The sequence below is a fragment of the Camelus dromedarius genome, chromosome 14, assembly GCF_036321535.1.
Source record: "Camelus dromedarius isolate mCamDro1 chromosome 14, mCamDro1.pat, whole genome shotgun sequence".
In the NCBI taxonomy this organism is placed as follows: Eukaryota; Metazoa; Chordata; class Mammalia; order Artiodactyla; family Camelidae; genus Camelus; species Camelus dromedarius.
This window is the reverse complement of record NC_087449.1, coordinates 38,776,057-38,789,855: the sequence shown is the minus strand read 5'-3', so window position 1 is coordinate 38,789,855 and position 13,799 is coordinate 38,776,057. Positions and strand designations below refer to the sequence as shown.

The 13,799-nt window shown below is 42.9% G+C and overlaps 1 protein-coding gene across 4 annotated transcripts in view; it reads right to left on the bottom strand.

Annotated features, from left to right (window-relative positions):
- EIF2B3 (eukaryotic translation initiation factor 2B subunit gamma) overlaps nucleotides 1–13,799 on the bottom strand; it is a 104,767-nt gene that overhangs the window by 792 nt on the left and 90,176 nt on the right. For all 4 annotated transcript variants that reach the window (XM_010982272.3, XM_010982267.3, XM_010982271.3 and 1 more), the window contains one exon: nucleotides 6,766–6,869. In XM_010982272.3, the coding sequence (XP_010980574.1) occupies nucleotides 6,766–6,869 (104 nt within the window). The remainder of the gene's footprint in view (nucleotides 1–6,765; nucleotides 6,870–13,799) is intronic.

Below are 13,799 nucleotides of genomic sequence, written 5' to 3'. Positions count from 1 at the left end.
CAAACCAACGAGGCCCTCCATGACCTGACCCTTCTCTACCTCTCCAGCTTCATCTTCCATCATTCTCCATTAATACCTATAAGCCATACTATTTTATAGCTCTAGACCTTAGTACATGCTGTTCCCTCTGCCTAGAATGCTTTTCTTCCCCATCTCCCTAAATGCCCCAATCAAGCAGCTCCACTATATATGATGCCTTCCATTCCAAACTGTTCACTTCCTGCTTTGTGAAAATACTCTACTTAACATGTATCTCTGTCTCTACATCATTGTATCATTCTCTTCCACTTCACTGTAAGAATCTCGAGGGCAGAGGCAGTGGATTTATGATCATACCCTAGTGTCTAGCACACCTACTGGCACATGAGAGATTTCAGACGTTTGGGGTAATAACAAGCATAGAGTATGGTTATGTAAATGGAGAGCCGAAGTCGCAAGGAAGTGAAGACTGGTAGAGTGAAGAGGTTCAAGGAATTGTGAAGCAGAGGGGTTGGCAAGTTTACTGATGAACACGTTTAAGTTGTCCAAGATGTCTGGAAAAAGAGAAGGAGGAAAGAGGAAGACTGTGAACCCTCAATATATTTAGGGGAGTGCCCTGGAAGCTGACCAGTAATGGGGAGAAAGATAAGAAGAGGGTTAGCTTTTAAGGAATAAGAGCTACAGAAAGGAGGCGTGAACCAATGGTCTGGAAGGGGTAGGGGCAACCAGAGGCATGCTGCCTACTTCTTACAGGGGCTAGGAGAGTTTTCAGTCTTCTGTTGGCTCAGACAGAAAAGACTGACCAGCTGGCTAAAAATGGATTCTCTCTCTGTTATCTTGGCCTCTAAAGGTTCAACAGCTTTCTTGCCACATTTGGGGGCTTGGGTGTGACCCTGACAGGTGTGGCAGAACCTCTGACTTTCCTGAGGCTCTGCTTCAGCCTCAGAAGGGTTTGATGCAGCAAAATGAAGATCCTTGATGACAGGGCCAAGCCTGATAGTATGAGATACTTTGGTCTCTTCATACTGTGCATAGGCTAGAGCCTACTTCTTCTCTGTCAGTAGAAAGGGGGTTTCTGACGGAAGCTTTGGAGACCTTTAGATTTCAGACATGTTTTCTGTTCCACCCATCTTTTCAGCTTTGTTTCTTGCTATATCTCCCTTGTATACTATATTCTAGATTTTCCAAATGATGCATATAGTTCCCAGCACTTGCTTTTTGCCTTCAAGTGCTTGCTTACATGGTTCCCCTTTGCTTGAGACGTTCTTCCCTTCTGTATATTTGGTAAACTTTAATTCCCTTCATTTCTTCCTTCGAGATGGTGTTTCTGGTCCTTATGCCAACTGACCAATTTCTCTTTTATGTCCTTAATTAACCCCAACAGTCTTCTACCCTCGTATCTGTGAAACTTTACAGTACTCATCTGTGCATCTATAATAGACTATGAGTAGCTGGACAGCAAGAGGCAAGTCTTACTCATTTTTATACCCCCAGCTTACCGGAGCCTAGAATATAGTAGGCGATAATTGTTTGTTGAAGGTGTGTGTGTTTGGGGGCTTAAGTGAGGGTACAGATATAGGAAAAGGAGCAAATATAGAAGGCCTCTGATCCTCTTATCAAAGAGAATATAATAATTGACACATCTGGTGCATTACAGCAGGAGTGCTTGGGGATCCAGAGTACCTTCAGGCCTATTTCTCTAAAGTTCTCTAGGAGGAAGAAAAACCTAGGTCTAGGCCTTTCACAAAGTTTGTTGCTATGGCACTATATTTGACAGAGGCAATCTCTTGCAAGAATAAAAGGTGACAATGCAGGAAAGGAGAGCTCTGAGCCATAAAGATTTGAATCCTAATTTGACTTTGAGCAAATTGCTTCATGTCTTTGGGCATGAGATGTTTCATGGGATTCAATAGAATAATTGATGTAAAGAGCCTTGATAAGTATTAAACAGAAGTTACAGAATGGTGCTGGGTCTGGCCTGCGGACTCCTGCTCTAGGAGGTGCCCCTCTTTATACTTTACAGCCACCTGCTCCCTTTAGTGAGAAGAACGGGAGGGAGGCCCAGACAGTGTTCAGGCTGCTAAATTCCCAGGGCTGGGGCTGGTCCTGGAGTGTGACTGTCAATCGGGCCCCACCTTGGAGGTAAGACGGACCAGAAAAGAACAAAGGAAATGCTTCCCTGGCTAGCTTCCCAGGGCACGTCCAAAAGCTCATCTTTGCCATGAGTGGGCCTCAGCTTGTATCTAGACTCTGATGTTTGCTCTTTTTTCATCCAGTCTCTTCCTAGTTTCTAGGGAAACTGGGATGTTTTGAAGACAGTTCCAGTTTCATTTAATACTCTTCTTGGTCTTCAGTGCTTCAGACCAGTGGGGCAAATGAGGTGTCCTTTTTCTGCTCTGCTAGGCTCCAAATAAAATACCTGCACCTTCTCTGGCTTGCCCTCCTTACTCTCCCCTCTGCCCCCTGGTCTGCTGTTGGCCTGGGGGTGGGAGAAGACTTGCTCACCATGATTTAGGGGAGAAAGATTATATCTGGCATTTTGGGGGAAGATGAATTTTCATGGAGATTCAGTAAAGTGGAAGAAACCTGAAGAGTAAGAACAAGCAGTACTAGTTCTGCTTGGCAGGGTTGGAAGCAGACTCCAACAAACACACTGGAAAATTTCTGCCACTGGAATCAGGTCGGGAAAGATCCTAAGGGGAAGAGTACAAGGGAGGAAAGTAAGTTGGAGGAAAAACCAGTGAGATAGAAGGGAGTGACAAGTCACACATGATAAGCTGCACTTTCGGGAAGCAAGGAAGGATTCCTGCTAGCCAAGACTTGACCTATGTACCCACTAGGTCTACTTTCACGGCCAAAGACTGATCACTGTGGTCACAGGGGAGAGATCCAAGTTCTCTCAGTGACAGTAAAAAGAGACTCAGATGAAAAGTCCAATTAGTCTCCCAGGTTTTGACTTTGTTGGCTATGGCTTTTTGGCTGGCTTGAGCAGGAGGTCAAACTTGGCTGCCAGGATTTTTTCCAGAGATAATCTCATTAACTGAGCATGATGGGTGGGGCGAGTAAAGCCAGAACCTTTAGAAAATGCCTTGTTCTCCCAGTAGTGCTAGTAAAGGGCAGAGGGGTCAACACTAGTTCCATTTTTGGTGTAGAAGACTGTTATGGATGTGGTGACTATGTGGCATGCAAATGACTGGAATTTGGAGAGGAGACAGCATTACTTCTGAGGATGAATGTTTTTTCCTGAAATCCTTCCATGGGAGGGACACTGACTGGGGATTTTGCCATCCACTGATTTTCCAGTGAGGACCTGAAATGATGTCTGTCTGGGTCCTTCACAGTTAACAGGTATTGATTGCTACACTGACGGCTAGGAATTTGCTTTCTAAGTATGGCTTAGCCTCAAAGAAAAGTGATAATGGGAACAGGTGACTGGCTAGAAATACCTGTGGCAGGAAGGCACTGACTACTATGCTGGACGCACTAGTCCCTCAAGCACAGAGGATAGAGCAAGAAATGTTTAAAATCCAGATCACTTCCCTAGCTATCTCTCCTTCAGGACCATTAAGGAGAGGGCACACAGTGTTAAACAGAGCCAGAAAGCCTAGGAGACGTTGCAGTCTGTGACATCTGAGGGGTCTGGCTAGCGCAACTCTATGCCTCCCTAATGGAAGATGATGTGCCTCAAACCCTCAATATCTGGCATTCAGTTGTCATTCATGCATTCTGCACACAGAATGAAAAGGGGTTCTTGCAAAGTAAAAGGAGCACCATTACTTCGTTGGAAGTGGGAAAAACAGGCAGAAACTGTGAGGTTCCATGCTTCTGCACACAAGAAAGGAGGGTCCCTCTAGGGCAGTGGCAAATGGAGTTCATTCATTCAAATATGCCTGTAAAAACAACAAAAGGAAGCAGCTCCTGGCTCCAGGAGGGACTGAAAGAAACCACTAGGGGATGTTTCTACTTTTTGCTGAGCAGGAGATAATTTACAAAGACAAAGAGAAAGGAAGGAGGTGGAAGAAACACCGTGTTGGGCCACAAACCCAAATAGAAGAGAACAAAGAAGGACAGAGTAATGCAATGAAGAGAGGGGAGGGGACAGGATAAGAAAGCAGCCCCACAGACCAGTTGAGCAGCTGCTTTTGAAGCTCTGAGGATCCCTTCCAAGGCCTTCCATGGAGTCAGAAAAAAGGCTGGGGTTCTGAATCCTGTGTTTAAGAACTACCAACAGGCCCCAGACGCTCAAGAAACAAGTTTCTCTGCTAGCCAAGGGTATGCCTGGGTGAACTGGTATGTGGAGCAGGAGAAAGAGCTAAGACCCGAGGTCCCTCAGGACCAGAAAAAGTCAGGATATGGAGGCCAGATACATTTTCCCTATTGGTCTGAGAAAGATGGACTAAAGACATAAAAAGGTTATTACTGATCAAATTCTGCTAGGCAAGCCAGGAGTGGCTTCTCCCTCTGGTCTTTTTGGAGGCTGTTTGGCAATAATTCAGGCTAAAGACCCAGTTTTGTCATGTACTAGCTACGTACCTTGGGTAAATTGCAACTTTGAAGTCTCAGTTTCCACTTCACCATGTATCAATATTGAATCCCTACCTCAGAGGGCTTTTTTGAGAATCCAATAGGACAGTGCATGTGAGAACATTTTAAAGCTGTAAACAATAGCTGTAAACCAACAGCATTCTTGGAGGGCAGTGCCATCCATGCCTCCTGTGTTGGAGTTTAAGCTGGTGTCCCAGCCCTCTCACCTAGGCTCATACCCTCAGCCTGCACGTGATCACAGCAGAAAGGACCAGTAGCTAGAGCACTGCTGCTAACCAACACTCCTGCTCAAAGGTTCCCTGGTGAGACACTGGGTGGAGTCTGTCTGCCACTAGCTGAACTGAAAATGCTAAATAAAAATGCCTGGCTTCCCTACAGCTAGGGCATGGGCATATGACCTAGATTTGATCTATTAATGCAGCAACTTCAAATTTTGGGCTGGGAACTAATGATACAAAGAAGTAGGAATCAGAGAGAATCCACTTTGGGATTGCTGGGTGGTTGGAGTTGCAGTGCAAGCTGTGATATCCAGTGTTCAGTGAAGATGGCAGCAGTGTCCTCACCAGAATGATTTGGAGTATAAATCTTGGCTGTAACACATTTTCTAAGCTTGATTCTGCAGCCACCGTCGAACTGTGAGCTACTCAGTATCTTTTTAATGAATTCATAATCAGCTTAAATCAGCCAGAGTTAGTTTATGATGCTTATAACAAAGAATCTTATTGGCAAACTAGTGACACCCAGGAAAGGTTTCCTGGAAATGGCAATTCTCACACGTAGAGGAAGAAAGTACTTGAAATGTGAGAAGAAAAGCAATGAGGAGGAAGAACTGCATCTAGTTTCAAGAGAAGAAATAAGGTTGAAGGGTGGTTTCAGGCCAAGGCCACATCTTTCCAGTTCATTTATCAGTGGTGCCTGTGGTAACCATAAATTTAGGAAAAAAGCCAGAAGAGATCTCACGATAACTTCAACCATATCACAAATGCCTTTCCTGGAACCCTAATTCTCTGCCCTGAAATGCCCCCAAATTTGCCGTATGGATCCAAAATTCATTCACTCATCTCTCCCCTTCCCACCATCTACTTATAAACTAGGATCTGTTCTGAGAGCCAGGGATACATATTGAAATATCCAGTCCTTAGCCTGAGAATCTCAGTCTAGTAGGGAAGGTAGATTCATAGATAATCTAATTGCTGTAACTTGTGTACATATTTTAATAAAGGTATTGACGAAGGTGTAGAGGAGGAAGGAATGCTCAGTGTGGCTGTGGGGAATCATGGGAAGAGTCAGGGAAGATTCTACAGAGAAAATACTTGGGCAGAGTCATCAAGAACTCCAGAGAGGGAGAGTTGCAAAGGCACAGACACAACAGCACGGTGTGTACTGGAGCACTAGGTCCCTTGGTGTGCCCCAGGAGTTGTGTGTACTTCTCACAACATTTAGCTCTATCTAATTCTCACAACTATACTCCGAGATAGGTACTTATTGTCTCAATTTTTCTGGTTTCAAAAATCTGAGGTCTAGAAATTAAAAACCTAACCTGGTACACATCCAGTGAGTTGCAGAGCTGAGATCTGAACCCAGGTCGTTTTGAGTCTAAAGCTCACAAGGGAGGTATATGACTTAAAAAAGGGAAGGAGAAAAAACTGAAGAAGGCCTCTGCTTACTGAGAAGAAAAATGATGTGGCTTCTACCAATTCAGAATTGGTGGGGTTAGTTCCTTCAGCACCTCCCCTACCCAACCCTATTTTACGTTTAAGAAAAATCTCAAAGCACCATGTCTAAGCAGTTGAGAATGACTCTGGGAGAATGGCTTCTGAAGAAGCTAACCTTCTTTCAGGCTAAAAATCTACGGGACTACCTCCCTTAAATATCAACTTAGATGAGGCACTCAAGGACTGCAGGAGGCCAGAGCTAGTTCCAGAGCCCTTCTCTCTCATGCCTAACAGCCACTGTAAAGTATTGGTGCCAACCTGAGTCTTTCAAACTTTCTGGTATGTTTTAAATTTGATAGTAAGGCTGCATAAATATAGATGAGATAAATTCCTAAAAATAGAAGTCAAAGTCAAAAAAATCTGACAGTGGTGTCAATCCCCCTCCTAAAATGGCTTTATCAGTTTATGTTCTCACCTGCAGTGTATGCATATGCTTGATCCTCAGTTCTCACCAAGTAAGCATTATCTGTGCTAGTGTGACTCCTAAAAACTGATATCTGTGATTTTAATTTGGGTTCTGATTTACCTTTGGCTTCAATCCGCTGGCCATTTCCAATTAGGCAGTCCTTGATGTCTGCTCCTTTCTCGATTACAGCATTGTTGCAGATGACGCTGCCCTGGATGTTGCTTCTGTAACACAGGAGCCAAGTTAGAGAGTGCCCACAGCTCTCATCACCATCCTCATCACTACGGGTTAGGGGTTCTGGTTCCTCCATAGGTTAGGAATAGCTGGCCATTCCAGTTAATGGCTACATGCTTATCACTAGAAGACAGAATGGCTCAGCTGGGCCAAGGGAGGACTGGGCTTTAGAGAAGTCCAGAATTTATATATGTTCATAATGACACTCCCCCAAAGCCTGAAAACAGTAAACAGTTTGATTTCAGTTCTTTAGGCACTCTAGGCCTGGAGGTCTAAATTCCATCCAATCTCTCTTCCTCTGCTCTAGGGATAGAAGCTGGCGCTGGTCCCTGGGGCTGACCCATCACTCCTGTTTCTCATCTGGGAATATATACCAAAATTCATTTGAGGCTCAGATCCCATGAATCTTCTTAGGAGATCAGCTATGGAAACAATGGGTGCCCCATAGCTCTCACCACAGACCCTGTTAATCAAAACCATACTTGTTTAGAGAAACCAGTGTTTTTAAAACCAACTCCATGCTATGTAAAAGACTACTCTAGACCCTAAAGCCATACTCTCAAAAGTAGCATTGCTGGCTCTTAGCATTTCAGTGTGTTTAAAAAGCATCTTCTTGGCTTCTGAGGACTGGTGGGTAGGGGGAAGTTCCTTTTGAAAATCTTCACTAGCATTTACTGTACACCTACTACAGGCCAGGTACTGTACTAAATATTCTATGTACATTACAGGAGTGACTTGCAAATCTAGCCATTTCATCAGAAAAACCATCTGGAACATTTCTAGATGATTCTGGAAATATCATTTTTACTTCTGATGCAGTAAAAATAACAACCATGTTTTGCAGATGAGATAACAGATTTAGAGAAGTAAAACCATTTACTTAAAACCACATAACTGCCAGGCAGCAGTTTCAAAACTAGGTCTGCCTGTCTCCAGAATCCATACATTTAATCCTAATGCCATACAAAGAAATTAAGGGAGAAAAGTCTGGAGAAGCTTGGACTACCGAGTTGTTTTTCTGAGTCAAGATGGCTCTGTGGAAGGAGCTCTGTCCTAACAAGGAAATATTCACTACCCTAAAGAGTCAGAAGTGGGCAGCTGGAGGGGAGAAGGAGGTGAGCAGGAAGGGTGTGAGTAGCCATTTAAATGAAACAAAACCAAACAAAACACCAATGAAGGAAAAATCCTCAAGCAACACAGGAGGCAGGGGGGATGGGAAAGAGGCCATTCCAAGGACTGAAACTACCTTGCACAGGCCATTAAAAAAATTCTTCCCAAACGTCAAACTTTAGTAAAATGCAAAAAGGGGATTCTAGCACTTTATGGTATTCCAGAGACCTCTTTATCTCTATTCTTTCTAGAAGGTTAAAGCTTTTGGGAAACCAGCAAAAGGCCAAAGCCACAGTCCCTCTGTGTTATAGGCTAGAGATGGGCAGAGATAGTGTGAGTTTGTTTTTGGCTCAAACTCAGGATATACTCAATGGGTAGGCATTAAGGTATCTTCTGGCACTTTCCAGCTTGCCCTCTGCCTTAGCAGTCCAGTCAGCAGTTAGGGTAGTTCCTGCTCTTGGGAGGAAATTCACCCCAAGAGTGGTATGGAAGTATAGAAAGCCTCAGTTACAGAGGCTCCTGAGATAGAGGAGACTTAAAACTGGCTACTAGTTTGTCACTGAAAAGTCTCATTTCTTTTTCCAAGGTGAGAATACGGGGGATGCTTCGTACTCAGTAGAGCCTGAGAATGCACACTCTGGAGCTAGGCAAGGGGTAAACATAGTCAGCAAACAAGAAACAGCCATCAGGAACTCAAGCTGCCATAATTACAGAGTACTAAATGGCTATTTTGGAATCTGGGAAATAAGTGGGAACCATTTCTGAAGGAAGAGTCTGAAGGGATTGAGGTCAGATTTCTACAGCAATGGATAGCCTGGGTTCTCCTTATGTTTAATGGGTCTGATTGAGGGCCTCAGGAACCTCCCATATGGCTTTACGGCCTGTCTTATCCAGTTTGTGTTTACCTCCCTCTGGGACACATAAACTATCACTGGAGAGTCTGCAGATGTGATAGGGAAAAAATGGGTTGATTGATGGGAAGCTGGGGGCTCTTCTGGAGCTCTTGGTCAGTGGATCTGTGGAAGGCTTTGAGATGAACATCTGACAAAATGCTTAATCAACATGAAACTCTTTTACTACTTGTTTCTTCAGTTGTTTCCCATGATCACTGCTATAGTCACAAGTCACCTTCATTAGCAAGGCTGAGGTACTCTGGAAAAATTTCAAGCCAACATAGCTTTCCCCCATCCAGAAAGAAACTCCATGGTTAAGGATTTTACTGTAAGTGTGTGTGTTTGTTCATGCTGGAGGGGAAGGACAGACACTACCATTTCAAACAAGCCCTCTCCAGGTTGCCAATCCATAGTAAACACTTTGCATTTTCTTCTCAGTGCTTAAAGCAGGAACGGAGGTGACTTCCTACCCTACTCAAGAAAAGACCTGGCCCCAGCGCCAGAACTACAGTTTCTGTATCCTAGTTTTAACTCTCAGCTTGGTACTAAGGACTCTGCTGGGCTGATGCTTGGCTGTGTTCTCTAAGAAGCTGCTCAGAGATGGCTAAGATTAATGGGCTTTTGGTCCTCATTTCTCCTTGGTGCGGTCAAATTTTAAGCAAAGTTGCAGGTCTTAGGAAATTACCCTGAAAACCCTAATGCTCAGTGGAGAAGAGGTCATGAGAAAAATACAGAGGCCTACAGGTAAGATCACTGCTTGGTCAGGCAAACCATGCCATACCATGTTGTGGCAGATGACATGACGAAGAAGCCCCCACCTGGGAAGCAGGAGAGCCTCTAAATTCTCATTCCTCTTCTGGCTTTAGTTAGGATTTTCTTCAGTTCATTCCAGGAGGGAAGGGAACCCACATAAATCTAATGTCTAATACATCTCAGTCATTTCACAAAGCACTTTATATTTATTATGTTGCTTAATCCTTTTAGCAAACCTGCAGGAATGGTGGCATTTATTCCAATTTTTACAGAGAAAATTGGGGCTCACAGAGGTTCAGCAGTGTGCCTAAATCTATGCAGTGTTGAGTGACTCTCCACTGTGTTGTGGGCTTCTGCCTTGGCTGCTGACTGTGCAGTGTTTGGCAAAGAGCCATGAAACTTCTTAGTAACTCTGAGGACAGGCAGGTTCTTCTCTGGGGATTACCTAGCAGGCTTTCTAATCTTACGCATAACCTTAGGGGAGAAAAGAGTTTGGAAGTGGAGATACATGTAGCTATTCCAGGTGTGTGACTAAAGGTCTGCTTTAGGCCAACTAACTACTCCAGCTCAAAATTATGGCTGAGTTACCCACGTCTTTCCAGACACCAGAGCCTCCTAACCTTGTCTCAAGGGGTCCTGGTCCAGGTGTTCCTTTAGATGAAGAACCATGTATTATTTTTGATAAGATATTTCAGGCAGAGAGAAAAGTCTAGAGAATATAAAGAACACATATGTACCCACCAGACAGATCAAGGAAAAAAAATACAACCTGCTATATACTTTTCTTTAATTATATTCCTCTACTTCTCTTCCCAGAGGTAACTATAATTTGACTCTGGTATTTATTATTCTTAAGCATTTTTACTACATACATTAGTAGACAATATATAATATTCTTGCACAGAGTTTAAAATTTTTATATACATGCTATTATTCTCTATGTATCCTTCTGCAATTTGCTTTTTCCCTCTTCAGCATCATATTTGTGAGATTTATCCAGGTTAATTCATGTAATGAGATATACTACTTGAAGAAATACCTCACTTTTTTCCTGTCTCTGGTCACTCTTGCTCTTGGGCCCTCTAGATTAAAATGTACTGGCTTGGGTGAGCAGGCTGAACATTTCTTCCTTTTTTTTCCCCCTTAAGTGGAGATATTGGGGATTGAATCTAGGACCCTGTGCATGCTAAACATGCACTCTACTGAGCTATACCCACCCTTCCCCCAGCATTTCCTCCTTTTAGTTCTTTGTGCTTCCCTTCACTATACAAAGGTTTAGTGGTGAAAAATGTCTCCCTTCTAAGAAATCTAATTATATTCTCTAAGCAGAGGCTAAGAAAAAGAAGGGTTTGGGGGAATCAAAGTAAAGATGTAACAATTTTAAAAGAAATAAGCTGTAGTATTCTCCATCTCAGAAGATAGGTTTCAATGTAAATGGTTCAAAGGTAGGGAATGAATCAAAAGTCCTAAGGAGCCCTTTAAGTCCAGCGGACCCTGCCAAGTTTTATAATTTGGTGTTTTTAAGAGTGTGACTGCAAAAACATGGACAAAATTCCTTTTAACAATTATGATCTTTTTGGAACTCTAATTGCCAAAGGCTTAATTTTATTTTTAAGGGAATATTATTTTCACTTTTTAAGATAGGTTCACAACCTACCCATTTGTCAGTATTTTGTTTCACTTCTTGCTTGGCTACATTATGTCTTCACGTAGAGTTTTCCAAAGAGTTCATGGGTGACATATATCCTAAGCCCTGGAGTATTTCTGATGATTTTATATTTCAACCATAACTTTACTAGCTATAGGATTCTTAGGTCACAACTGTTTTCTCTCCAAATTTTCTTAATGTTGTTTTATTGTCTTTGGTTCTTAAATGTTATCATAGAAAAGTCTGAGGCCAGGCTGATTTTCTCCCTTCTAGGTGCTTTGATGTTTTTTTCTTTCAGTTCTGTGTGCCTTGAGATTTTGTAAAAGTGGTGTTTGCCATTTCTCCTTTGGATCGCCCATGCCCCTATTTCTTATGCTGGCTGAATCTTGGTGTTCCCGTTGGATTTGACATAAATTTCATTGTGTCTGGCAGATACTCTTTAGTCTGTATGTAGGTATGTAGCAGTTACCTAGTTTTATTATAGATGAAGCTTCCTTTTCTTTGGCTCTGCTTGTTTTCATTTTGGTAAGTTACAAGGAGTAAAGCACTTAACTTACTCCATTTTTTTCTAGGATTACACAGGGTTCTCTTGACAGATATTCAGCCAATTATAGTAGGAGGGCTTAAATCGGGATCTCTATTTTTCATTTTTCATTCAGTAAATAGTTACATGGCATCTAGCATATAAAAAGTACAGTATTAGGAGTTAAGGGATACAAAGACATATGAGAAGTACTTCTGTATTCAAGGAATTTATAGTCTAGTTGAGGAAAAAAGAAAGATGAAGTAAGTCCCATATGAGCATAAGTAAAGTGATGGGGGCACAGGGAATATGGAGGTGACAGAGAGAATTCCTGGTTAGGACAATTCAAGAAAGCTGCGTGGAGGAGCTGGAACATGTACTGGACCTTGGAAAACAGGTAGGACTTCTATAGGAAAAGATCTCTAGAAAGAGGCAAGTCAGGCGGAGTGAATGTCAGGAATAAAAGGGACTGGAAAAGTAAGGGGCCCAGTGGGCAGGGAAGTGAGTTGAATGCTGCTGAAGAGGACATTCAGGGTAACAGTGAGAAGCAGCAAATCTTGTTTGGCTTTGATGGCTACATGTGATGCCTGCAGAAAATCCAGGTGAAATCTGGGTTCCTCAGCCTGCCTGAATATGAAGGTGTCTAGACTGCTGCTTGGGTCACTGACTTTGGAGGAGGAGGAAATGTAGGAGATATTACTCAGGACCAGAGGGCCACAGACGCAGAACACAGGACTGACACTGAAGCCCTGACAATGGCATTTTCACTACACTTTGGATTGCTAAGCATCAGTTGTCATATAATTTGGAAGTGGTAAAAAATAAGACAGGCAGGAGCTTTCTCTGCATAGTCTCACCCACACCTTCCCCAAGGTGATCCTATTAGCATCCCTCAAGCCCGGAGGACCTTGGGCAGGTGTACAAGCCACTGTCCAGAAAGCCTTAGCGTCTCATCACTGTTGGCAGAGACAAGCAGACCAAGAATATGAGAAACTCCCTTCTAGACAAATTCATGCTCCTACTCTGCCACTCAGTCCAGATGTAATAGCATCAGAGTAATCAAGTCTCACATGACTACAACTTAATCACTTTTCTCAAATTTACTATAAGTCACTAAATAACTTGAAAATAATGAGAAAGAGTTCATATGGGATGCAAGATGTCTGATCTTATCACCAGGAACTAATCTGCAGGGTTGGGTAATCTCTAATGATCTTCCTAGTCATCAGACCCATGTGGGCTGCCTATAGCTTTATCTCAGCTTTTCATTTGGAAAAACAGCAGCAATCACCATCTAAACCTTTACTGTTTCCCCAGCTAGAAACCTTATTAGGCCATTCAAGATTGTAACTCCTCTAAAACAGCAATTGACTCTGGGATGCTAGGCCTTTTCTATAAGGTTTTTCATATAAATAAGCTAGAGTTTCTTAGGGAGCCTTGGTTTCCTTACCAACTCTCTTCATGTCAATTCAGGACACTAACAGTGGGCTTTTAAGAGAGATGCTCTTTTGTCTGCCCAACTACAGGAGAGGAGGGAGATGTTACTAATTAGAGCAAATGAGAAAGTTATGGCACTGTCTTCCTTGGAAGGTATATGGCAAGATGAGATAGAGAGTGGAAGTTACAAAGTCTCACGAGCTACTCTAGAAGCAGGTGATCAAATGCACAAAGGGGACTGTAGGTCTGGTTTTCAAGAGTGACGCCTGTCAAGCTTATGCAGGAATCTGGAATGGGACATGGAGTATCATGTGTGCTGTAAGAAAGAAGTCTGGATTGCCACAATTTATTCATGTATAAAAATGCTGAAGTTGAGGTGAATGACTTTTAAGGCCCCATCTCATTCTAATATTCCAGGACTCAGTGCTGGAGCTGGATCTTGAGAAATACAAGAAACTTTTAAGTTAAAACTTTACTTTAAAGGTAATGGGAAGAGGGGAGGGTATAGCTAAGTGGTAGTGTGTGTGCTTAGCATGCATGAGGTCCTGGGTTCAAT